Source organism: Lepidochelys olivacea (assembly GCF_965140295.1).
Source record: "Lepidochelys olivacea isolate rLepOli2 genome assembly, chromosome: 2".
NCBI classification, from domain to species: domain Eukaryota; kingdom Metazoa; phylum Chordata; order Testudines; family Cheloniidae; genus Lepidochelys; species Lepidochelys olivacea.
In genome coordinates this window covers 211,528,145-211,555,505 of record NC_140412.1, presented here as the reverse complement: position 1 = coordinate 211,555,505, position 27,361 = coordinate 211,528,145, and the positions used below count along the sequence as shown (strand labels likewise).

Genomic DNA, 27,361 nt, shown 5'->3' with positions numbered 1-27,361 from the left:
TGCTTGTTAGAATGTATGTCTTAAGTTGCTTTTGTTCAGTGCTTTACTGGTGATGTTTAGGTCCTGACCCTTGCCAGCAATGAACGTGTCCCTCTGACTCCATCGATGAGGCTGCTGTTTGAGATACACCATTTAAAAACTGCTACCCCAGCTACAGTGTCTAGAGCAGGTATTCTTTATGTAAACCCCCAGGATCTTGGTTGGAATCCGTGAGTATTTTATCTTTTAAAGATACCTTCAAAAAATGATAAAACAATATTATTAGTTAGTTTAATAGCAATAGAACCCATTAATTTACATGATAATTTAATATTATTTACTATATATAGATACTTGTACACATGCATGTGTATGCACACTCAGTTAAAAATTTTCAGCATTGGGATTATCTGTTCCATATTTTATATATCCTTTACATCCCTGGTTTAGTTGTCCGTCTCAATCTGGGCTGTTCTGAATCTGATTCTCAGCTATTTACAGTGCAGGCTTGGCAGCTGCAAGAGGTAGGTCTCAAGCAGTGAACTGACTAGATACACTAGAGGCATCTGTCAGCCTTTTGTAACTATCCCCTTGTTTTGCTCCACTGATATCTGTTACGGAAAGTACAGTCATGAGAGGTGCCAGATCAACTTCCCGTTTGTCTTCTGAATCATGTTTTTCCCTTCTTTGATTTATTTTAGAGTCATAATTCTGTGAAAATTGATTACAAAAACTGTGTGCGTGCAGTCAAAATTTGAAATTTCAATGATAACTTTTGATGGAAATATTGAAATTTGGGAAATTCCTACTGTCTCTAATTTGTATTACAGTAGCGCCTAGCAGCCACTCCTGAAATTGGGTCCTCATTGTGCTCGGTGCTGTACAAACATATATTATAAGTGTTGTCCCAGAAGAAATATAGTGAACATGAGAATTTAATGTAAATAGTGGGAGGTTGGTCTAGGTATGCAAGATGTCCAACAAGGAGAATGAGTATTGGTGGGTTAACATTAACGTATGGATACAGTACTAGACTAATAATCTCACAGTAACAATTGAGGAGTATTGAGATGGGTCTGGGAGGGTATCAGAGTGGCCAATCTAACATAATATGGTCATACCAGTTTAGAGAACATTTGATTAATATTCCTGAACATCCATCCCTCAATGTGCGTTTAGAAGCATTTACAGTGGACAAATCAGATCTTTCCCCCAAATGTTTATCAGTAGCTCCAAACATGTGATGAGTCTAGCCTCAGGTCCATGTCATGATTAGCATCGTGTTAAGGAAGTTTTACTTATCCATTGTGGAAGGAGCTAGAGGATGAGTAAGTGTCTCTCTGCTAAATGTAGATATATTATGCTTTTCCAGTTAGGACTTATGTTACGAACGATACTGAAAATAATTCTAATAAGTTAAATGTAACTCGGACAAAACTGAATCATGTATAAAATGTGGATATTTGTATTTACAAATGGCCTCTTCTGTAAAATATAAGGCCAAATGTTAGCCTTAGTTCCAGCAGTTTTGTGCTGTTCCATCTGCATGACACCAACCAGAAAATTGCCTGGGGTTCACATAGTTATGTCACCCTCTTCCCTACCCTCCCTAAAGGAGAGGATGTGGCCAAGGAAAGAGGGCATAGTTGGGTGCCACTCTGCTCAGCTGCCACAACAGCCCTTTGGGATGCAATGGTTACGATGAGATCTGCTAAAGCAAATGCAGCTGCAATGGATCTGGAACAGTGAAGTGGCAAAGTCAGCAGATGATACAAAATTATTCAAGATGGTTAAGTCCAAAGCAGGGAGTGAGGCTTTACAAAAGGATCTCACAAAACTGAGTGACTGAGCAACTAAATGGCAGATGAAATTCAATGTTAATAAGTGCAAAGCAATGGAAAAAATAATTCCAACTGTAATATACAACGAAGGGTTCTAAATTAACTATTACTACCCAAAAAAGAGAACTTGGAGTCACTGGCTATAGTTCTCTGAAAACTTCAGCTCAGCATACAGCAGTGGGAAAAATGGCTAACAGTATTTTAGGAACTACTAGGAAAGGGATAAAAAATAAGATAGGAAATATCATAGTGTCACTATATGAATCCATGATGCACCCACACCTTGAATCATGGGTGCAGTTCTGATTGCCCCTTCTCAAAAAAGGTTCATAGAAGGGGATCTAAGATGGTCAGGAGTATGGAATGGCTTCCATACTAGGAGACACAAAAAAGATTAAGGTTATTCGGCTGAGAAAAGAAATGACTAAGGGGATATGATAGAGGTCTATGATATGGTGTGGAAAAAGTGAATACAGAAGTGTTATTTATCTTTTCACCCAATACAAAACTGGAGTCAGCCAATGAAATTGGTTGACAGCAGGTTTAATACAAACAACGAAGTACTTTTTCACACAATGCACAATTAACCTGTGGAACTCATTGTCATGGCCAAAAGTATAACTGGGTTCAAAAAAGAACTGCTAAGTTAATGGAGAATAGGTCCATCAATGGCTATTTACCAAGATAGTCAGGGATACAACCCCATGTGCTAGGTGACCCTAAACCTCTGACTACCAGAAGCTGTGAATGAAAGATGGGGTACATCACTTCATAATTGTCCTGTTCTTAACTGTCCCCCTAAAGCTCTGATACAGTCTGCTGTCTGAGACAGAACACTGGGCAAGATGGACTATGGTCTGACCTGGTATGGCAGCTCTTGTTCTTATGGTGCTGGCAACACTTGTGTACTGTTCCAAGCACTACTGTGTGCGGACAAGAGGTACATCACAAGTGTGTAGTGTTGCAAGGGCCTGACTTTAATCTCAGGAAAGCTATTGTGTGTTGGACTTCTCTGGTCTCCCCTACAAAATCTGGTATCTTTCTGTTGTGTTTTGCAGGTATGTTGCCAGTTGGATAGAAACAAGAAATCACCAATCTGAAAAAGCTAATTTAACTATCCTCTTTGATAAATATGTGCCTCCCTGCTTAGATCAGCTCAGAACAAGCTTTAAAACTATCACCCCTATTCCTGAGAATAGCATGGTGCAGGTATGCATTAGAATTATATTAAAATATAGGTCAGTAAGTGTAGACAACAAAATTCCTGAAATCTATTCTGAATATGCAATCTTATTTTTGGTGCACATGAAGGCAAGCTGTTAAAATAGGTGTGCGTCTGGAAATTGTGTAAAGTTAATAGGTTTTAAATTTATTTTACGGAAAAATTAAGTGTCAAAAATGGACACATTTTTAGAGTCCCACTTCTTTCCATAATTACTGGGAGTGGGGAAGGAGGCAGTGATCCAAAAATGTTCTTGTTCTGGGGTCCACTCTAACAAGAAGAACTATTTAGGGATTACGATACTGGACTGAGATCCAGGACATCTGAGTTCTAATCTTGCCTCTGCCACAGACTTCTTGTGTGACCTTGGGCAGGTCATTTTATCTGTCTGTGCTTCCATTTTGCATCTCTAAAATGGGGATAATAGTTCCCAACCTCACAGGGGTGTGGATAAATTTATCCACCTTTTGTGAGATGCTAAAATACCATAGTGATGGGAGCCATATAAACACCTATAAAGAGAGAGAGAAATCCATTGTGTTGATGTCCAGTAAATATGACATTGGTACCAAGTATTGAATGATAGAAGAGGATAAAACTGAACACCAGTTTCCTTCACTGAACACCAGTCAGCCAGCACACACAGCTTTCATGTGAGTCATCTTTACAACTCTGAATCTTTTAAATGATCATGAGGCAGGGTTCATGTGGGGAAAAAAGTGTATGACCATATAATAAGAGTGCCTCCTAACCTATACACCTGCACTTTGTCATTTTCTAAATTTCAAATGCTCCACTTTGTCATTTTCTAAATTTCAAATGCTCCACTTTGTACCTTTGTAAAACTGGGTGGAGAAATTTTGACAGAACCACATTCCATCGGTATATATGGTTCTATTGAAATTGAAATGCTTGGCCAAAATTTTGTTTTGGAAGAAAGACAGAAAAAAAAGAAGTCCTGACAATGAATGTCAAAACATTCTATTTTGACATTTTTATAACTAAAAGTTTCAATTTTTTGTTTTGAAACTACTTTTTATCTACAAAATGTATTTGTATTCTATATTATAATTTTGTCCAAGTGAAATGTTTTGACACAAAAAGAGAATGTTTGGGATTTTCCTTTGCAGAGAATTTCAAAATGTTTGGTTTTCATTCCAATTTAGAATGAAGCCAAATCTTTAAATCCTTCCTGAAATGGAGCTTCCACTCTCTGCACAGATCTGTTTGTAACCTTAATGTTGTTTTAAGGTAGTCTTTCTGCATGCAATAGTAAGTTGATTGCATGGGTAGCTTGAAATTATTCTGCAAAAAGCATAACGAGTTATACAATATTTATGTATTTTTGTTGTGTGATTTTTATATGTTGATCAGTTTGTCTTTAGGAATAAATTGGAAAATGTTCCTGAACATGAATTCTTTCTCTATAGTCTGAATGCTTAATAAGGATTTTTAGACTTCCCCATTGTTTCCAGCAAAGAGGTTCTGTCCTGTCACACATGGGATGTTCTTAACTCTTTCCTTTCAAAGGCATGGAATAAAACATCTTTCAATGATGGCAGAGTAAGGGGCAGTGTGTATAACTTACTTAAATTTCTTTTATTCTATTCAGAGATTCTGGGTTGTTTTTTACAATTTTGTACAAATAGTGTATACAGGAAAAAATATTACAAGCAGAAATACCATGCAGCAAAATTCTGTGTCCGAAAGAAACTAAAATGAAAAGGTGTTATGAATTAAAAAATACAGTAATATATAATCTGAGTAGTCATTTTAGCAGTTTAAAAGAACTCATGGAAATTTCTGTTTTTATTGGAACAACCTTTTGGTGTTTGCTCTTGTGGAAGCTATTTTTATTTTGGTGTATTTAATTTGAAGTACTTGCGTTTAAGTATGGTTTATTCATATGGAGGAGGGTCTTGACTGACTGGCTCTACACAAGGATTCAAGTCAGAGGATTACTTAGTTTGGTTTAATGTACAAGTGGAGAGGAAGATACAGCAGACAGCACAGTTCTCAATGGTAAAATTAGCCTAACAAACTTGTCACTGTGGTTTCTCATTTTTCCTTCTTTAAATGCCAGCCTGCTTTTCTTGCATTATATAGTCATGATTGCAGCATACTTAGTCATCATGTTGCCCCTGAGATTGAGTCACCATCACCACCCTCAGGAGCAAGGATTTAAAGATCACACTCTTCACCACCTTTTTTTTTTTAGACCCTTTGTTCTTTGTTGGATTGTTTGCTGACCCCTGAAAATGTGCCTCCTGACTGCCCAAGAGAGCTCTATGAGATATACTTTGTCTTTGCCTGTGTTTGGGCGTTTGGTGGTGCACTCTTTCGAGATCAGGTACGCTAGAGAGCAGTTTACATAACCAAATTATTTTGCTGTTCATTAAAGAAATATAGGGCTAAATTGTACCTCTTCAGCTAGCAATGGTGCACTGCCCCTGTGGGTGCTCCTGCAAATGATGCGTCTGAAGGTCAGAACAGCCCTTATTTATTATTAGGTATTGTAGCCCCTAGGAGCCTCGGTCATGGACAGAGACCCTATTGTGCTAGGGACTATACAAACAGAATAAAAAGACTGTCCCTTCCCCAAAGACTGTTCTCTTTATAAGGGTGAGACCAGCACTTCCCTCTTATCAGCTCAGCTCTGGTGACACATGACTATGGCTCAGCTTACAATTTTCACCCTGCCCCTCTGCCTGTAGGAGGCTAGCACCATTATCTGCAGTAGGCTGGAGCATGAACCGCACCCACAGAGCGCAATGACTGATACTTGCAAGGGGGCAATATGGGAATGGAGTATGCTCTCCAGTACATCATGATATATCCTTCCTCTAATTGAGACCATTCCTGAGACTTTTTGTGAGGATCCATCACGTGCTGTGGGTAGGAATGCTCTGTTGGATAATAGCCTCAACAAGCATTTAGAAGACTTTTTTTTGGATCAAGATGTCCGCTGGGTCCCGTAATTTCTGCCCAGCCACACCTCTGTATTAAAGATTAACATGACTGAATTGGCTCAATTTTAATGCAGATAAGGTGCAGTCCCTGTGAGTGTGATGGGGTTTATAATGTCCAAGAGGTAAAGGAGGAACTCACATACACATTAAGAAGCAGGAAGTGCCCCAACTGGACTGATAACAGCTGTTATCAAGGCTGTCCCATCAGAAGCCTGGAGAAAGATCTTTCCTTGGAAGAAGAGGCTGACCTCAACAGCTAGAGGGGCCTTGGGGCTCTTTAGAATTCTTTCAGCCTGCCCATGGAAAGTTATTCCTGGACAGTAAAGAAAAAGAGCAAGGGCATGGTTGAAGCAAGTCAGCCCTCGAATCTCATCACTTTTCAAATTTGAGCTACATTTAACTGCTTACTTTTTGGCAGTGAAGTGGGGAATGAGGAAGGTGGGTGGGTTTAATCTGGGGGGCTCCTGATTTCAGCCTTTCAAGGAGTGACACCAGCTGAGCATCAGCCACTTCAGTCAGAAGGTCCACATGTCCTGAATTAAACACAGTTTGACTGCCCTTGATTACTACAACTGCATTAGGGGGTTATAAACCATCATCAAATTTGTATGTGTGCCTGCAGTGTTTGTTTTGAGGGTTTTTTTTTTAATATGCATCTCTATGTACACATTGTAAGAACTTCATGCTGTAGACATAACACAGGAGACCATAATATATTAAATAACTAAATAACAAATAAATTGTAATATTTTTATAGCTTTCAAATTATCAAACTGAATTCAGCTGCTGGTGGCTCAAGGAGATGAAAGCGGTGAAGTTTCCATCCCAGGGTACAATTTTTGATTATTATCTTGACCCAAAGACTAGGAAATTCTTGCCCTGGACTGATAAAGTTCCAAAATTTGATATGGATCCAGAAACACCTTTACAGGTACAATATAAGTGTACTGAAGGCATGCATGGATGAGCACTGTTTTTTGTAGTTTTTTATTTTTATTTTTATAATGTCTGAAAATAACATTCTCCAAATATAAGTATTTGGGTAGATCTTTGTTATTGGCTCCATACTCCATATCTGAGTGACTTAGGGATAATAACAACACTTAGCACTTACATACTGCTTTACATTATAAAAGCACTGCACAAACACAAATTAGTTGACACAATACCCCATGAAATAAGTGATTATGATCTTCAGTTTCATAGATGAGGAAACTGAGGCACAAAGTCAGTTTAATGAAGTGGCCAACAATATCCAAGTCATTAATGAAAATATTGAATAGCACTGGATCCAGGACAGACCTCTGTGGAACCCCACTAGATAAATCCTCCTCTCCCCAGTTTGATAGCAAACCATTGATAACTATTCTTTGAGAAAAGTGCAAAGAAAGACCATACTCAAAGTAGTTATCAATGATCTCTGTCAAACTGGGGGAGGGGGGAGGAGGAGGAAGTATTTAGTGGGGTCCTACAGAGGTCTGTCCTGGGTATGGTACTATTCAATATTTTCATTAATTATTTGGATAATGGAGTGGAGAGCGTGCTTTCATAAAAATGTGTGGATGTGGGGAGGGGTTGCTCACGCTTTGGAGGACAGAATTAGAATTCAAAATGACCTTGACAAATTAGCACTTGTCCTATATTCAGTTTCATCATCTTGATTTCAGACCAATTCTCTAAGTACTACACTTAGGAAAGGAAAATGAACTACTACATAATGGGGAAGAACTGGATAAGTGGTAGTATGGCTGAGAAGGATCTGAGGGTTATAGCAAGTCACAAATTGAATGAGTCTGCAATGTGATGCAGTTGAGGAGAATCATAGACTTTAAGGTCAGAAGGGACCATTACGATCAAATAGTCTGTCCTCCTGCACAATGCAGGCCACAGAATCTCACCCACCCGCTCCTGTAACAAACCCCTAACCTATGTCCGAGCTATTGAAGTCCTCAAATTGTGGTTTAAAGACTTCAAGGTGCAGAGAATCCTCCAGCAAGTGACCCATGCCCCACGCTGCAGAGGAAGGTGAAAAACCCCCCAGGGCCTCTGTCAATCTGCCCAAGAGGAAAATTGCTTCCTGACCCCAAATATGGCTATCAGCTAAACCCTGAGCATGTGGGCAAGACTCATCAGCTAGACACCTAGGAAAGAATTCTCTGTAGTAACTCAGATCCCACCCCATCTAACGTCCCATCATTAGAAGGCTAATATAATTCTGGGGTGTTTAACAGGAGTGTTGTACCTAAGACATGAGAGGTAATTGTCCCACTCTACTCAGTGCTGGTGAGGCTTCCGCTGGAGTACTGCATCCAGTACTGGATACCACACTTTAAAAAGATGTGAACAAATTGGAGAGAATCCGGAAGAGACTAACAAAAATGATAAAAGGTTTAGAAAACCTGACCTATGAGGAAAGGTTTAAAAAAAAAAGTTGTTTAGTCTTGAGAAAAGAAGAGTGAGCAGGGTCCTAACAATAGTCTTCAAATATGTTAAGGGCTGCTATAAAGAGAATAGTGATCAATTGTTCTCCATTTCCACCGAAGGTAGGATAAAAAAGTAATGGACTTAATCTGCAGGAGGGAGACTTAGATTAGATTTTCTGAAAACTTTTTTAATTATGAAGATAGTTAAATTCTGGAATAGGCTGCCAAGAGAGGTGGGGGAATCCCCGTCATAGGAGGTTTTTAAGAACAAGTTAGACAAACACCTGTCAGGAATGGTCTGGGTGCAATAGGTCCTGCCTCATTGCAGGGGGCTAGTCTTGATGATCTCTTGAGATCTCTTCCAGCCTTACAGTTCTGTGAGTCTGTAATATTGGCAGACTCATAACTACCATCCATCACAACATTAACTCTTCCCCTCCCCAACCTTCTGCACGTGCTCTTTCATCAACTACCTTGTCTCCATACTAATAGTTGTGGATAGTTGGTGTGGTGGGAAGCAGTAGGTTTGATTAAGGGGGTGATAGAAAGCTGGTGTTCCTAAAAAGGTTGTGGTGGATGGTTTCTGGTATACAGTAGTTGTGTTTGTGGTAAAGTGTGTGCCTCTGGGTGGAGGAATAGAAAGCATGTACTACTAGTTACCTTAACTTTTAATGTCCTTATTTTGTGTGGTTTTGTATCTGATATGTTATGTGTGTAACTATCTGAAATGGATCACAACAATTTTTTGTGTGTATTAATTTCCTAGGGGTTTTTTAAATGCTTAAATGAGAGTAGGATTATTATGAGGCGGGGTGGACATGTGGGGAAATAGAAGTGTGCAGCTGCTAATGAAAAACAGTTTAATCTATTAGCAGCCACACAAAACTTCTTTGTTGTAGGATAAAGTCTGACAGAAAAGCGTAGCTCTTGTAGAAGGAAAAAAAGGTTTTGTCTGACAGAGAAGATTTTATGGGCTCATACTGCAGAAAGCTTATCCGTTGGCAACCAATGGAACATTCTTTGTTACGATGAATAACAGCCAAAAATTAATATAAATCCAAATTTAAAAAACCCTAACCATTGCACTAGATCTATTCAACGTTCACCTTTCTACTAATTTTTTTGCAGATAGTGGTTTTTTAAATATTGGCTAGATTTCAGCTAGAGTCCAATTTCAAAGACTTCCTATTAAAAATTGAGGGGGAAAAAAAGTATTCAGAACATTCAAAGGGCATAAAACTTAATCCTGTGTGAAATTTCACATCAATAATCTGCTTACATTTAGAGAAAAGCAGAAAGTTATGTCCCATTTTAAGCCTGTTTAAAATTCCACCCAAGCTATATATATGTGGCCACTACCAGCTATCTCCATAATATTTTTAAAGAGCCCCGAAAAGATCACTTGTGTCATATTAACTTAAGCAAGAAGTAAAAACTGTTGCTACTCTTTCTCTTGATGTTTCAGGCAGTCCTTGTTCACACATCTGAGACCACACGTCTTAGATACTTTACTGATTTGCTGCTGGAGAAAGGCAAACCAGTCATGCTTGTTGGAAATGCAGGAGTAGGAAAAACAGTATTTGTAGGGGATAGACTTGCTGCTTTCTCTGATGATTACACGGTGTCTAATGTTCCCTTCAACTACTACACTACGTCATCAGAGCTACAAAGTAAGTCTCTCATAAATATTACAATATAAGAAACCTGGATAATTCTTTTGGTGGCAGAGACCAGAATTCAACCAACAGTGCCTATATGATTATTAAGATACTGCATACCTACAAAGTGCCTGGCTGGTACAGTCTGTGTTTTGTCTAAACAAAATGTCTTTCATTAATTATGTATTACAGGATGAGTAATGGGATGTTTAAACTTTTATTTATATAATATGTTAAGTGATTTAGCTCATCTAGACTTTCAGGGAAAATTTTATGCACTCTCTGTTACTGCCAATGGCTCACATTATCACTAGGGTCTTACAAACCTCCAGTGAGTATATTTTCTAGGGCTGTCAAGTGATTAAAAAAATTAATCGTGCGATTAATCGCACCGTCAATAATAGAATACCATTTATTTAAATATTTTTGGATGTTTTCTACATTTTCAAATATATTCATTTCAGTTACAACACAGAATATAAAATGTACAGTGCTCACTTTATATTTATTTTTATTATAAATATTTTCACCGTAAAAACCAAAATAAATAATATATTTCAATTCACCTAATACAAATACTGTAGTGCAATCTCTTTATCATGAAAGTTGAACTTACAAATGTAGAATTATGTACAAAAAATAACTGCATTCAAAAATAAAACAATGTAAAACTTTAGAACCTACAAGTCCACTCAGTCCTACTTCAGCCAATCACTCAGACAAACAAGTTTGGTTACAATTTTCAGGAGGTAGTGCTGCCCATGTCTTGTTTACAATGTCATCTGAAACTGAGAACAGACGTTGCATGGCATTGTTGTAGCCAGTGTCGCAAGATATTTATGTGCTAGATGCGCTAAAGATTCATATGTTCCTTCATGCTTCAACCACCATTCCAGAAGACGTGCGTCCATGCTGCTGATGGGTTTTCCTCGATAACGAACCAGAGCAGACAGACACATGTTCATTTTCATCATCTGAGTCAGATGCCACCAGCAGAAGGTTGATTTTCTTTTTTGGTGGTTCAGGTTCTGTAGTTTCTGCATTGGAGTGTTGCTCCTCTAAGACATCTGAAAGCATTCTCCACACCTCATCCCTCTCAGATTTTGGAAGGCACTTCAGATTCTTAAACCTTGGATTGAGTGCTCTCGCTTTCCTTGGAAATCTCACATTGGTACCTTCTTTGCGTTTCGTCAAAACTGCTGTGAAAGTGTTCTGAAAACAAACATGTGCTGGGTCATCATCCAAGGCTGCTATAACATGAAATATATGGCAGAATGTGAGTAAAACAGAACAGGAGACATACAATTCTCCCCCAAGAAGTACAGTCACAAATTTAATTAATGCATTATTTTTTTAACAAGCATCATCAACATGGAAGCATGTCCTCTGGAATGGTGGCTGAAGCATGAAGGAGCATATGAATGTTTACCATAACTGGCACATAAATACCTTGCAACACTGGCTACAAAAGTGCCATGCAAATGCCTGTTCTCACTTTCAGGTGACATTGTAAATAAGAAGCAGGCAGCAGCATCTCCTGTAAATGTGAACAAACTTGTTTGTCTTAGCGATTGGCTGAACAAGAAGTAGAATTGAGTGGACTTGTAGGCTCTAAAGTTTTACATTGTTTTGTTTTTGAGTGCAGTTATGTTACAAAACCAAAAATCTACATTTCTAAGTTGCACTTTCATGGTAAAGAGGTTGTACTACAGTACTCATATGAGGTAAATTGAAAATATTATTTCTTTTGTTTATCATTTTACAGTGCAAATATTTGTAATAAAAATAATATAAAGTGAACACTGTACACTTTGTGTTCTGTGTTGTAATAGAAATCAATATATTTGAAAATGTAGAAAACATTCAAAAATATTTAGTAAATTTCAATTGGTATTCTAACAGTGTGATTAATTGCAGTTAATTTTTTTGAGTTAATCATGTGAGTTAACTGCAATTAATTGGCAGCCCTAATATTTTCTCATTGATTTTACCCAGGTTTTCTCCGGGCTTCTGTTGAATACTTCTGTACTAAAGCCAGCTAAACAACTGAGTTATTTTTCAGTTAACCTTGTATCTTACTTTACTGTTCTCTGAAATATTCTTAAATGCAAGTGAACATCGAACCTTAGGATGGATGAATGTACTTTTCTCAAAGAGCAGGATGGAGAGATTTGATTTCTTCCCTCCCTACCCCCCATGCATATGGCCAGATCCTCAGCTGGTGTAAATTGTCATAGCTCCTCTAATGGAGGATCTGTCCCACAAAGTATCAGATATCTTTATTTCATTGTGATTGGTTTACCATTTGCAGCAGAAAACCATGAACAAGGTACTAAAGCACACAGGCATAACACTTTCCTTTGTAAATAGATTCAGATGAAAGGAACTCCTAGGCAACTGCTGCTGAAGGCTATGTATTCTTTGTACAGGAAACTTCTTCAGTAAACCGAAAACTTAGTCAAAGTGACAAGTGTTTACTTGTTGAGTTTCCAAACCAGTCATTAATACCACAGCAGTTAGTTTGCATCAATAGGTGTTGTCATTAAATTAAAACTCCTGTCCTGTATAAACTTAAAGGAATTTGGACCTGTAAAAGTTCATTATAAACTAGGCAAATGCCTTCAGATTTTAAATAACCATTTAAAAACAAGTATGAGTCTTGTTTTTAGGAATTTTAAAAAGGAATGTAAAATAAACAAGCACTTCCATGGCTTATCTAGAGCTCTTCAATCTCCAATGCTGTTCTAAAATCAAGTGCCCCTTACTGAAAATGCTCTACCAGTAACCCCTCACAATTAATTTAAGGGACAATCACACAGCTAATCTCCGCTATTGGAGTATCACATGACAGGTATGGAAACAAGTTTACCTTCCTTTTCAACAGCATGTGATCCTTTTTGCAACCAGCTGTGAATTCAATTCTGTCATCTAGCCCAGAATGTGTGATTTCTGCCTCTTTATGTGATTTCTGGTCTTGTTTAGAGCTGCGTTCTTTCACATACAATACATTGCAGTGATTTATTTTAATTTATTATGTAGCTGTCTTGTATTACTATTGCAAACAATTATTTATGGTCCCAAACTATACAGTTCCTGGAAATTAATATTTTTCAAAGCTGCCTAGGGAATTGGAACATCTAGTTTCCACTCATTTTAATGGGACTTTGGCATCCAAATCCCTTAAGCAACATTGAAAAAATGTCAGCTGAAAGGCAAGATAAAGTAGGGAAGTATTCTAAAATTTTTCCCTTGCACACCTTTTCTTTCAAAAGGCAGGCTTTGGCCTTAGAGGTTTTGGAGCAGAAGGCCAGACGCATCACAATTACAGCAGACTTTTCCCAATCCCATGATTATATAGCTTTAAGGGTTCTGAGATTCCTCTGCATCTCTGACTTATCCTTCAATGAACCTCAGTTGTTATTTGTTTACATCTCTCCTCCACACTCAGCAGCCATCCTTCTAGCTGAACTTACTACATGGAATTCCCTTGGGACCCCGTTACCACATTACCTGAATTAGCTAGAAGAGTCATTGTTGACAGACATGAGGCACTCCTTCCCTGTGTCAAGAAACTAAGCGAGCTAACACCAGGATGCACCATCTCCTGATGGAAACTGTAGCAAGTGACTTATTTGTGAGGGGATTTTTTTCAGGCTGTTGGTATTTAAGAAACGAAATGAACTAATATAAGTCAGAATCACAGTAATATCAAGCACCCACACATAGGTACATTGCATTCATGTGTTCCTGTACAAATATAGTTTATTTCCACTTGTATGCAAGCAATCCTAAAAACCCGGTAGAATTTAAAAAAAAAAAAAGTCCTATGCCAACCCTTACATTTTGCTCTCTGCTCTGTTCCTTCATTTGCACAGCCCAATGCAAATGAAGAAACACTACAACACATTAAATAAGGAATTAGCGTAGGTTATCCTATTCATTCTCATTTGCTCTCATTAACCCTACAATCCAGGTGAAAAAACAGTAACTCACAAAGATCAAGTGTATGCTTTTTGGGTCACATTTTCAAACAAATGTGATGCACACACTTTTACCATAACTGTACATATAAATCAAGTAACTGCTTGTGAAAATGGCTAATTCTTGTCATTTGCATGGGCAATGATCTGATTTGTACATATAATGAGCCTAATGTTCTTCATTAAAAAAGGTGCTTGCCTGACAGTTTTCTCAAGTGCTTTTGTATGAAACTTGTCATTCATGCTTATATGCATTGAAAAAGTTGATAATCATTGTTTATTTGCTATTCATCTTGGGAAACGTTAAAGTACAATAGTGATTGCATTGCTATACGTTCCAATTATTAATAAACATATTTCACATTTTCTATGAATACATTACAACGTTAATACGTTTTTAAAATTCAAAAGATGATTTTAATAGTCCAGATCCATTTATCATGTGAGGGTGTGAAGCCAGAACTGTTCAGGATATAGCTTTCCAAAGCACCTGGGGAACCATTCCTAATCAATACTGACACTATGGACTAGATTCACAAAGAAATTTAAGCCTGGTGAATATCACTGGGATTTGTCTAGAAAATCATTGGGATTCACAAAGTTTGAGTTTGGTGCCTGGCTCCCTATACAAAGAATGAGGAGAGATGGGCAACTCAAATGGGATTCACAAAAGCCAGCATGCTAGGTGTCTCTGTGCCTAAAATTGCCTAAGGGAAATGCCAAGCTGAGGGGTGTGTGCTAAGCCCCACCCCCTCTGACACAGGTGCCTAAGTCCAAACTGCCTCCCTCCACTTGGGATTCTCAGCTGCCAAGACTCTCTCTTGGCATTAGGCACCTATGCAGTTTTGACGAGAAGCCAAGGTGGGGAGGAAGGAGCTTACTCATAATGTTTACGCCCATGGCTGTGATGCTGTCCTGAAATCTACCACCTCTCAGGTGAGTGCGCTAGCCACTGGGCTGGGGGATATTCTGATGCTGGATTCCCTCCCACTCTCCTGTTGAAGTTGTTTCACTGTAGATAAAAAACATTTTAAAAAATCATTGGAGCATGAGGGATGGGATCTAACCGCCTGACTACAGAGTCATTCTTTTTCTCTCCCCTCACCCCCTCAAAATGGTGAAGCTGTTCCTATGTGGTTAAATAATGAAAGAATCATTGGCCCAGAGAGACAGCAAGCATGAGAAACGAGTTAGACACCTTCAATATTTGTGAGCTGCTGGGAGGGTGCTTTGTGAATCCCAGTGAAGCCTGATTCTGTGATTTAGGCACCTAAAGTGGCAGTTAGGCACCTTAGTCCCTTTTGTGAATCTAGCCCTATCTCCTTAGGGAATGTTGCTCAAATCAGATGAATTACTGTAGATTTCTCAACTCATTTTGCTGTGCAAGTATATTTATTTAAAATGAGTTGCACAATCCAAGATTTAACTTTTCTATTTTAAAAGGTAATTCTATTACCTTTATTACAAAGCCGCTTATACTTACATCAGGTATATGAATTATTAGATTTTCCAGCTTGTACATAATTCTTTTTTTATCTCCCTCGCCTATCAATTACATAGTCTGAATACCCACCAGAGAGGTTTAACCTGCTTGTATTCTTTTTTTACTACAAAAAGAAAAGGAGTACTAGTGGCACCTTAGAGACTAACCAATTTATTTGAGCATAAGCTTTCGTGAGCGACAGCTCACTTCATCGGATGCATTCAGTGGAAAAACACAGTGGCTTAGCAGCAGAAGGTTTGTGTTGGATATTTGATTGTAACAGGCTTCAGACTTAATTGTAAAAGGGGAAAAATAATATTTTGTAGTTCTATGGTGCCTCAGCCAGATGATCACAATACACTTACATACATTAAGCTTCAGAAGTTAATGATGCTACTTCTCCAAAAGAAATATAAATGCTGTGAAGATGAAATAGAATTATCACACTCTGGCTTAGTTTGCTGGTTTATGTTCATGGCTTACAGACAGAGAAGTTAGATAAAAACATAAAATACCCTTTTAGTACAATTGCAGTGTAACACTACTTTTATTTTTAGAATCTAGAATTTTAACAAACACAACCAAAAACAGAGAGAAGAGAAGCAGGTGTTCCGTAAGACAGAAGCACAACTCATCCTACCTTGCTGGTTAGCTGGCTCTTTCCAGACTGACTCTGAATGTATGCTTTTCTACAGAGCCCTTTAGCCTGCAAGCAGGACCAGGGAACACTTTAATTTTTTAAGAGAACAGCCTGCAATTCTAACACGCCTTTCAAAAAGACCACAGCTAGTTGTTGGTTTGTTCGTTCTGTCAACTTCATGTTCTTTCCTGTGGATGTCTTAGAAAATTTGGGTTTGTTTTATGCTGTAGTCCTACAAAAATGATGTACCTGTGCAGAGCCTCATTGACTTCAATAGATCTCCCCAAAAGGTGCAGGAATCTGCCCACATACAGCATTTCACATGACTGGGACCTAATGGCTAGCTTTTTAAAGGTAGTTAAGGTACCTAAAGAGGTAGGCTGGCACTTTTGACAATCTCATTAGGTGCCTAAGTGCCTAACTCCCTGTGAAATCAACTAACTGTTTTTGAAACATCACAGATTTTCAAAAATCTGGCCCTAAGTGATTTAATTTTTCCCTGGGTGAATTAATTATGCATTTTTGATTGTTAGTCTCTGCACTGTTTGAATATCATAACTATTTGTCATATACTCCATAACATTTTAGAGATTCTTGAGAAAAGCCTAGAGAAAAAAGCTGGCCGTAACTATGGTCCTGTAGGAAACAAGAAGTTGATTTATTTTATTGATGATATGAACATGCCTGAAATGGATGTGTATGGAACAGTTCAACCTCACACACTGATTCGACAGCACATAGACTATGGACATTGGTAAGCAATTACTACTTGTTTTATGCTAAATCAAAATTTGATTGATATGGGCTAAAATTTTTAACCATTCTTCCCATGCCAAAGAAAGAATTAGCACAAGTTTTAGACTTCTAATTTAGTTTTACTTTATATTTTCCATAGAGCAGGAAAATTGTTTTATTATTGTGATGGTTATAGTGGCAGAGTTTGGAACAAAGGGATATTCATAATATCCTTTTGCCACAGCTGGCTATGGAGGAAGCTGCTTCTTAACTCCAGGAACATCAGTGAATGACTTTGCTTTAAAGCATGAGGGTTGATAACATTTTCAAGGGTTTATCCTTGCTTGTGTAACTGCAGATGATATTTTGGTTCATATAAACATCTATTTATTTTTTTTATAAAATCCTATTATACCCCTTGCCCTGATTATATCATGCAGGTGTGAGTTCCATTGGGTAACTATAAAAACTAACTGCCTAAACTAATTTCACTCTGTTCTTTAGCTTATTTGGTCGAATTCTTGTGAACTCTTCATTACATTCTGCTTTTCTCCATTTTCTGCCGTATTCATTAAAACTGCTTTGATAAGTTCTAGGCCGAGCTCGAGAAATAGAGGATGGGAACATCTAAAATGTGTTCAAGCCTTTAAAAATATAATAATTATATTGTGATAGAGCCACAGTCATGGTCCAGAACCCCATTGTGCAAGGTGCTGTACAAACACACAACAAATAGTCCCTCACCTGAAGAGCTTAATGCAGGATAAGTAATGCAGAGCTTAATGCAGGATAATCCAAAATTAAAGGGAAAACTAGTGTCTTCTTTCACTGTTCCTTCAGAAAACCTTTTTTCTGTCCCACTGGGCAGGCTTAGTTTTGCCCTTTACTTCTTTCGTGTAAGAGGGTACCTTAAGTTAGTTGTTCTTATTGCTGATTGACTTATCAGAGACACACAGAGAATGCTTTCCTATATTGTGACTGACCTGAGTGGGGAGCTGATGAATGAACAAGCAAACATTCCGCTAAAAAGGAATTGCCAGGACACACACACAAGTATATATATTTTGGCAGTATTGAAAGGGTCAATTCCTTCTCCTTCACCGTGTGGTCACTTTTTTTTCATATATTTACATTTTAAAATTATTTGTTCTTTCTCCCTACTAGGGAGTTAGGGACATATGTCCCTCTGGAACTATACAGCACAGGGAAGGTAGGTGACGGCCTGTGTGTGTCTTCTCTTTCCTTACGTGTTCTTTGTAAGGACCCTTATCAGAGCTGGGGCTGGGATGAAGCATTAGTATATGTGCTATTCCCAAGTCTTTTAAAGTGGATTCAGTTTAACTCAGTAAAGGACATAGTAGGAAATATAATGTACTCAGAAATGACATATATCTTCTGAATATCTTCAGATATTCAGGGGAAAAAACAGGCAGAGAGGAAAGTGAATATTTAAGTCTGAGATATCACTAATTCAGTGGAATCAATCAGCTCCAACTCAGAAAGCTAATACTTTTTAGAGCCACCTGCCCCGGGTTATAAATTTCCCTAGCTTTAAATACGTTTTTAGAAAATGTTCCTTGTTTCTGATTTAAATATTATGAACGTTTAAAGCTACTGAAGCTATCTTCTTTAAACTTGGCTTCATTTTTTTTTTTAAAGTTTCAGTTCTATAGAACAAGCTGAGTTAGGAGAAAGTTGACTTAGTAATTTTAAAGTTTTGAACGTTTATTTCTAGTAAATTAATCCTAAACCAGAGTGTACTTATCTGAGTTCTAATCAGAGTATATGGAGAAGGTACATTTTTCAAATGCTTAGATAATTCAAAATGACTGCACTGAATTTGTTCAGACTTTAAAAACCCAACCCATGCCCCTTTTGGCATGAGACCAAGCATGGAAAACTTCAGCCCAAAAGAAATTTGACAGTGGTAATGAGGAGCTGAATAAGGAGGTTTAGAATAGAAGTTGATATTCGACATTAATTGTAGTGGGATGCTATATGCACCCACTCTAATAAGTGTACATCTGTCTGTCTCTATTTCTCCGTCTGTCTTATTTAGGGCTTGATTCTGCAAAATGGTCAGCACTGTGTCCTCAGTCCAGCAAAGGACTTAACTTCTTGTATGGGAGTAGTCACATTGACTTAAATGAGACTACTTGTGCTTAAGGTTAGACATATATGTAAACCCTGGCAAGATCAGGGCTTATATGAGAAAGAAGGACAATACAGGACTGTGTGATAAAAGAGGTAAAGGATTTATTGCAATGGCAGCATTACTCTTGAGTAGAGAAACTTATAAGTGTTTTGGTTTGTTTTATTACTTTTAAATTGGTGGCTGCTGGAAGGTGCCAGAGGTTTGGAATGTTAATTGTAATCCCAGTGATGATAGATTAATGAGCAGAGTGTATAGAAAAAGTTTAAAGGAACTAGATAAATGTAATGTATCACACTATTATCACCACATATTGTATGTTTGAATATTGTGCTGTTTGTAATGCTGAATATAATAATAAAACTTATATCCAGTGAGATGCATAGAGATTTGCGCCCAAATTTTCAAAACAGACTCTAATTTTGGGTGCTTCAGTTTTTGGGTGCCTAACAATTTTTGGGTGCCTTCAGATATGTAGTGCCTGATTGTAAGAGGCATGGAGCAGCTGCATCTCTTATTGCCTTTTTTTAAAAAATATGAGTGCTATTCACTTCTAAAAATTAGACCCTAAGTTTTCCAACTTAAGCTATCAAAAATGAAGTTACCCAATGTTAAATTGGGTTAAATTTGGAAAAAGTGGCCTAAATGACTTGCCCAGGTCACACAATGAGCCAACAGCAGAGCCAGGAATCGAATCCAGGTTCCCTGACTCCTTGTCTTATGCCCCGTCCATTGGGCCATACTGCAAAAACCAAGATGTGGTCTTCTAATCACACCTATTGCCTTTTGTTGCTTTCTGTCAAATATGCTTAATGCCTGTTTTCATAGTGCCCTGCACATGAAACAACTTCCTTCTTCCTACGTGCCAAGCATATTTTTGGCTTTCTGTCTATGATGAAACCTGCTAATTTTAGCTACTTTTACTCTACAAAGGGTCTTATGTCTACAATGCAGGTGGGAGTGAGCCTCCCAGCTGTGCAGACAAACTTCTCATGGTAGTGGAGCTCGCTCTAGTGAGCTAAAAATAGTTGTGTGGCTGTTGCAGCACCAGCAGAGACTTGGGTGAGCCCCCATTCCCTGGGTCCGAGCTGTGGTGGCTAGCCTGAGTCTCCACTGGTGCTGCAATGTCCACACAAGCCCCATTACCATAAGTCTGTCTACCTGGGCCGGGAGGCTCTCTCTCTGCTGCAGTGTCGACATACCCATTGTGTTCCCACACTCATGCTACCTCCTTAATTGTACTGTACTATATCTGTCCATATTAGACTGGGTGCGGGGACCTGTCTGTATTGGAAAGAATCATGCTAGAGCAGATTGAAATATTTTAGATGGAACAATTTTCTGTCGGAAAATGCAGTTGTGTCAAAATCAGAATGTTTCACGAGACTAGGTTGATTTTGATGAAATTTTCAATGGGGAAATTTTGAAACAATTCGAAATCAAAACAAAGTACTTTGTATGTAAGACACAGGAGGTAATTTCCTGCTCCACTTAGTGCTGGTGAAGCCCCAGTTGGAGTACAGCGTCCAATTCTTGGCACCACAATTTAGGAAAAATGTGGACAAATTGGAAAGAGTCCGGAAGAGAGCAACAAAAAAACTAAAGGCATAGAAAACCTATGAGGAAAGATTAAAAAACTGGGCATGTTTGGTCCTGAGAAAAGAAGACTGAGGAGGGACTTGATAAGTCTGCAAATATGTTAAGGACGGTTACAAAGTGGATGGTGATCAATTGTTCTCCAGTCTACTGAAGATAGAAGTAATGGGCTTATCTGCAGCAAGGAAGATATTAGGAGAAACTATCCAAGTATAAGGCTAGTTAAGTTCTGGAATAGACTTTGAAGGGAGGTTGTGGAGTCCCCATCATTGGAAGCTTTTAAAAACAAGTTGGACAAACACCTGCCATGTTTGTTCTAGGTTTACTTGGCCCTGTCAGAGTGCAAGGGCTTGATGACATCTCGAGGTCCCTTACATGCCATCTATTTCTATAATTCTATGACGTTCTTGTTTTGTTTCTACTATATATAAAGATTGTTTCAACATTATCTAAATGAAACATTTTGTTAAAGTCATTTTGTTGTTTTCAAATTAATTTTTTTCGGAATTTCTCTTTTCATCCTGAGTCAGGACGAAAACAAATTTTGAAATGTTAGAATTTCCATCTTCCAACTAGCACTAAGCCATATGCTACCTATGATGCTATGACAGTAATTATCAATCATTTTAAACTAAAGTTTTTATATTTTCCATCTTCTAGGTATGATAGGCAGAAGTTAACGGTAAAAGAAATACATAATTGCCAATATGTTGCTTGTATGAATCCAACTGCTGGCAGTTTCACTATCAACCCTCGACTCCAGGTACGGTTTCAAGTGCTATATCTTAGTAACCCTATATTTATTATTTAATATGTTAGATATAACGTTTAGAATTTTAGCCTTTCATTGCAACAGACATAAACACTAATTTGAATATGGTCAGTCTCTCTTCTCGCCTTGAACTTCCAGTGATGCCAATAGTAGCTAGCTCTGTGCTCCCAACCAGCAGATTTTATCAAAGTGTATAGATTGCTGGTCCATATGGGTATTCCCTGTGTGTGCGCATATGCTCTGTGTGTCTGAAGCTCTTCAACAGCAGTATCTGCTGGTCTTTGCTTTCACCTTTGCCTCATGCTCCAAAGCAAGGCCATAAGAAGCAGCCCAGACTGACCACCTCTCTCTCGTTCCTTTTTATTGCTCTCGGTCTGGGAGGGAAGCTTTCTGTATCTGTAGCCTTCTAATGTTCCTTACTGACATCGACTCTATAAATAAATTTTAAATAGTTGCTGTCAAGGTTCCTTCCCCACTCTGAACTCTAGGGTACAGATGTGGGGACCTGCGTGAAAACCTCCTAAGCTTACTTTTACTAGCTTAAGTTAAAACTTCCCCAAGGTACAAACTATTTTACCCTTTGCCCTTGGACTTCCACTGCCACCACCAAACTTTATCTGGGTTCCTGAGAAAACGTTGTTCGGAAACGTCTTTCCCCGCAAAATCCTCCCAACCCTTGCACCCCACTTCCTGGGGAAGGTTTGGTAAAAATCCTCACCAATTTGCATAGGTGACAACAGACCCAAACCCTTGGATCTTAAGAACAATGAAAAAGCATTCAGCTTTCTTACAAGAAGACTTTTAATAGAAGTAAAAAAGAATCACTTCTGTAAAATCAGGATGGTAAATACCTTACAGGGTAATTAGATTCAAAACATAGAGAATCCCTCTAGGCAAAACCTTAAGTTACAAAAAAGACGCACAGACAGGAATATTCATTCTATTCAGCACAGCTATTTTCTCAGCCATTTAAAGAAATCATAATCTAACACATACCTAGCTAGATTACTTACTAAATTCTAAGACTCCATTCCTGTTCTGTCCCCGGCAAAAGCATCACACAGACCCTTTGTTTTTTTCCCTCCTCCCAGCTTTTGAAAGTATCTTGTCTCCTCATTGGTCATTTTGGTCAGGTGCCAGCGAGGTTACCTTTAGCTTCTTAACCCTTTACAGGTGAAAGGATTTTTCCTCTGGCCAGGAGGGATTTTAAAGGTGATTACCCTTCCCTTTATGACAGTTGCTATTAGTTTAGTCAGATAATTTGGGGATCAGGTTTACTGTTCCCTTTGTTCCCCCGTGTATCAGAGCACTTTGTATGCCCAGGACACCAGGCCTCAAACCCTGCCTGGCCTGCCCTCAGAACTTCCTGATGAGTGACCAGCGCAAGAGCTGCCTGAACTGCCTCTGAGGGCTTGTCTTCACTACCAGGGTAAGTTATGCCACTCCAGCTATGTGAATAACGTTGCTGGCGTCGAGGTAACTTAGGTCGACTTATCCCGGTGTCTTCACTGCCCTGCATCGATGGGAGATGCTCTCCGGTTAACTTCACTTACTCTTCTCGGAGAGGTGGAGTCCTGGGGTCGACCGGAGAGTGCTCTGCCATTGATTTATTGGGTCTTCACTAAATCTGATTTGCAGCAGTGTCTATCTCCCTGTAGTGAAGACCAGCCCTGAATCACACATTCCTTCGAAGTGTGATATCTCCCTCTCCTTTCCCTATCATGGGAGTTCAGATTTAATGGACCTCTCCATGAGACCCATTTTGGATCTGCTCCCACCCCCATCTCATCAATATGAACCTCTAGATCAGAGGTGGGCAAACTACAGGCCACATCGGGCCCACGGTACCCTCCTGTCCGACCCCTGAGCTCCTGGCCCAGGAGGCTAGTTCCAGCCCCTCCCCAGCTGTTCCCCCTCCCCCCGCAGCCTCCGCTCACTGCGCCGCTGGCGCAATGCTCTGGGCGGCGGGGCTGCGAGCTCTTGCCGGGCAACGCAGCTGCACAGCCCAGCCTGACCCAGTGCTCTGTGCTGCGCAGTGGGGTGGCTGGCTCCAGCCGGGCGGCATGGCTGCCTGTCCTCTGGGCGGCTTGGCTTTAGTGCTGCCAGTGCTCCAGGCGGTGCGGTAAGAGGACAGGGAGTGGTTGGATAGAGGGCAGGGGAGTTCGGGGGCGGGACGTGGATAGGGGGCGGGACGGTCAGAGGGCGGGGAACAGGGGGTTTGAATGGGGGCAGGGGTCCCGGGGGGGCAGTCGGGAATGAGAGGAGGGGTTGGATGGGGCAGTGGGGGACAGTCAGGGGCAGGAGGTCCAGGGGAGGTCAGGGGACAGGGAGGGGTAGATGGGGTGGGGGTTTCACGGGGGGGCTGTCGGGACAGGGAACAGGGGGTTTGGATGGGGCAGGAGTCCCGGGGGCGCCATCAGGGGGCAAGAAGCAGGGGGGGTCGGATAGGGGGCAGGGCTGGGCCATGCCTGGCTATTTGGGGGGGCACAGCCTCCTCTAACCAGCCCTCCATACAATTTCGGAAACCCAATGTGGCCCTCAAGCCAAAAAGTGTTCCTTCCCCTGGTCTAGCTAGTGCCCCTCCAGCACCGACACTTTCCAGCTTGGAATCCTCCAGTAAACCCAAGGACTCCTCTGAACAGAGATATGAGGGAGAGTAAGGAGGAATAGTCATAAAAAGAGAGGTTTCAGAGTAACAGCCGGGTTAGTCTGTATTCGCAAAAAGAAAAGGAGGACTTGTGGCACCTTAGAGACTAACCCATTTATTTGAGCATAAGCTTTCGTGAGCTACAGAAGTGAGCTGTAGCTCACGAAAGCTTATGCTCAAATAAATGGGTTAGTCTCTAAGGTGCCACAAGTACTCCTTTTCTTTTTTCATAAAAAGAGAGAAATCATGCACAAGTCCTCTAAGAAGAGGATTACTTCTCCTCTACCTCTCCCCAGCACCAAGTGAGATTTCATATCCTGATTTTCATAGAGATCGCCTACAAGGGTTGGGCTCTTGCCGGGCTCTTAGTCTGCATCGGTGCACGTTGCACTGGTAGCACTGGATCCACTGACAGCATTGTCTTCATCTCCAGTTGAGGTGGTGGCACCAGCCTCTCCTTCACCCCTGGAGGATTATAGACAATACCAGGACCTCTTGAGGAGGATCATGGACACCCTTGAGATCCCACTGGAAGAGATTCAGCATCTCATCCTTAAACTTCTGAACATTCTCCACTCTACAGCTCCTTCCAAGGTGGTGTTCCCGATCAATGAGGCCACAATGGATCCTGCTAAAGCTATTTAGCACACACCAGCCACCTGTGCTGTGACCCCCAAAACTGTAGAGAAGTACTTGTGCCCTCCAAGGGAGTGGAATTTTTGTTGTTCCACCCTAACCTGAACTCTGTCATGGTCCAGGCATTTGCAGAACAGGCTGCACCAGCCCAGGTCCACTCTCTTGGACAAGGCTGTCAGAGGACAAGATCTCTTCAGTGGAAAGAACATCTCATCAGCCAGCCTACTCTTCCATATTGCAAACTACCAGGCACCGATGTCATATATTACAACAAACAGAGTTCACCAGTAAAATACTGCAACAATGCAGGCCCCAATTCCAGGCCATCCTGGGTGAAGATAAACTGGTTGCAAGATCATCCATCCAAGCATCGCTTGATGCGGCAGCATTGCAGCCTCTATAGCTAGGAGGAGGGCCTCTTGTTTCTAGTCCCTGGGGACAGAAGGCCCAGGGGACAGTTGAAGATGTCCCTTTTCAGGGTAACAACCTATTTAGTGAAAATACTGATGAGTAACTTCATTCTTTTAAGGACTCTTGTGCCACCGTCGTGTGCTGCCATCTCATAGTACCTACTGGCCCTTCAGCCCTTCTATCCTCAGAGGGCCTTTGAGTACATAAAGAAATACTACAGGATACAGCACACCAAACACACTGCCCCACGAGCATCCTCTTTTCAGATCCAGCTGCCTACCAAGAAGACATTTTGATGAGATGCTTCAGAGCCATCAACCAGTCCATGCACAACCAGTCCTTTCAACCTCCTTCGGTGGCTCCCTGGCCCATTTTCTTCTGATGTAGCACTGCATCACATTGGAAAAATGAGTCTTAAATATCATGCCAGCTGGCTACACAATCAGATTCCTATTTACCGCTTCTCCAAAACCCCTCTTCAAGGACCACTCTCATTAGAGGATACTCAAACAGGAGGTGGCTGCCCTAATCCAGCTAGGGGTATAAAACCTATACCCTCCCAACATGGGGGAAGTGCTTTTACTCCAAATACTTCCTAATCCCCAAAAAGAATGAGGGCCAGAGACCCATCCTGAACCTCAGACAGCTGAATGTCTGTCCTGGCTGCTATAATGAAGGTGGCTGGTTTGAGGCCCTCTGTTTAAAGGATGTGTATTTTCATGTAGAGACTATCCAGCACACAGGAGATTGCTGTGCTTTACAGTGGGCCCAGAGTGCTCTCCTTCAGCCTCTCAGCTACTTAGGCATGACAAGGGGCCCCCGTGGGGTTGTTTTAAAGAACAGCATTGTTTCCTCAAAGTTCTTATCACTTTCCAGCACAGACTCTTTGTCCTGTACCGACCTGAAATAATTAGCACTTTGGCCTTGCATTTGTTACAGAGTGAAATTCAACAGCATGGAACTGATGTTCATACCTTTTTACAATACCTATATACTCTTTTGTCTGTCTTTATTTCTACTACTACATAATTATAATTCTATCATACTTATATAACTTTGAGGGCGACCCAACATGTAGGGGATCCCTTTGTTCCCGCTCCACCTACAAAGACTCTCATGGCAGATGTCTCCCTGCTGGCATGGGGAGTGCACCAGGGTGACCGCACAGCTCAGGGCTCCTGGACTCCACGAGAGTCCACGCTGCACAACCACCTTCTTGAGCTTCAGGTAATACCTGAACTGTGCAAGAGATCCCTACCCTTCATCAGGTCCTCTGATGTCTGGGTCAGGTCAGACAATATGACCTCTCTTTGTTATATAAACAAATAATGGGGAGCAAGATCCTCCTCACTCTGCAGAGATGCAATCAAGCCCTGAAACTGGGGTATCCACCCTCTCTGCAGTCTGCCTACCAAGAGTAGAGAACTCCCTAACAGGCAGTCTCTGCAGACAGTCCCTTCAAGAACCATATGTGGGAACTCCACTCTTTGGTGATCCAGCAGATTTTCAGCAGTGGGGATTTCCATCCTGGGATCTCTTTGCAACCCAGAGCAACTGGAAATACTGAGATTACTGCTTTTCAGATGCCTAGGGGTCCAGTTCCAATAGAGATGCCTTCTAGTAGAGTGGTCGAACTTCCTGATATACTCATTGACGTATGCCTTGCTTTCCATCCCCCTGCTTCCTTGCATCCTCTGAAAGCACAAGCAGAACAAGGCAGCAGTAATCCTGATATCCCTAGTGGCCAAGGTAGTTCTGGTTCACTACGATCCTGCAGTTGGCAATCTCTCTTCCGAAAGACTCTTGAAATGGGTTTCCAACTGCATCCTTGTCGGCTATGAACGTCCAGAAACCCCTCCTCAGTATGTCAGGGCTCATTCACTCAAAGTTCCAGCTGCCCCTGTGGCTTCCATACAAGGAATTCAATTCTTGGAGATCTGTCAAGCAGCAACATGGGATTCCATTCATATGATGGCTAGACATTATGCCCTGGTTCAAGCTTTGTTTAAGATGCTTCCTTGGGTTCAGTGATCCTGTGAACAGTGGTGCAGAGCACCTCCTCTCCTCCTCCTCAATAGGCATTGCTTGGGAGACACCCACAGTGAATACTTATAGGGACCAGCACTTGAAAAAGAAAGGAAAGTTAGTTACTTTAAACTAACGGGAGTTCTTTGAGATGTGTGGTCCCCATGGATATTCACAACCTGCCCTCCTTCC

General features: G+C 40.4%; 1 protein-coding gene across 1 annotated transcript in view; it reads left to right on the top strand.

The window, feature by feature from the left end:
* The window catches only part of DNAH11 (dynein axonemal heavy chain 11), a 299,590-nt gene that overhangs the window by 122,995 nt on the left and 149,234 nt on the right, over window positions 1-27,361 (top strand). Inside the window, exons 42-48 of the mRNA XM_084618686.1 lie at window positions 61-209; window positions 2,879-3,029; window positions 5,261-5,392; window positions 6,769-6,942; window positions 9,900-10,104; window positions 16,784-16,949; window positions 21,339-21,441. Coding sequence (XP_084474812.1) covers window positions 61-209; window positions 2,879-3,029; window positions 5,261-5,392; window positions 6,769-6,942; window positions 9,900-10,104; window positions 16,784-16,949; window positions 21,339-21,441 — 1,080 coding nt within the window. The remainder of the gene's footprint in view (window positions 1-60; window positions 210-2,878; window positions 3,030-5,260; window positions 5,393-6,768; window positions 6,943-9,899; window positions 10,105-16,783; window positions 16,950-21,338; window positions 21,442-27,361) is intronic.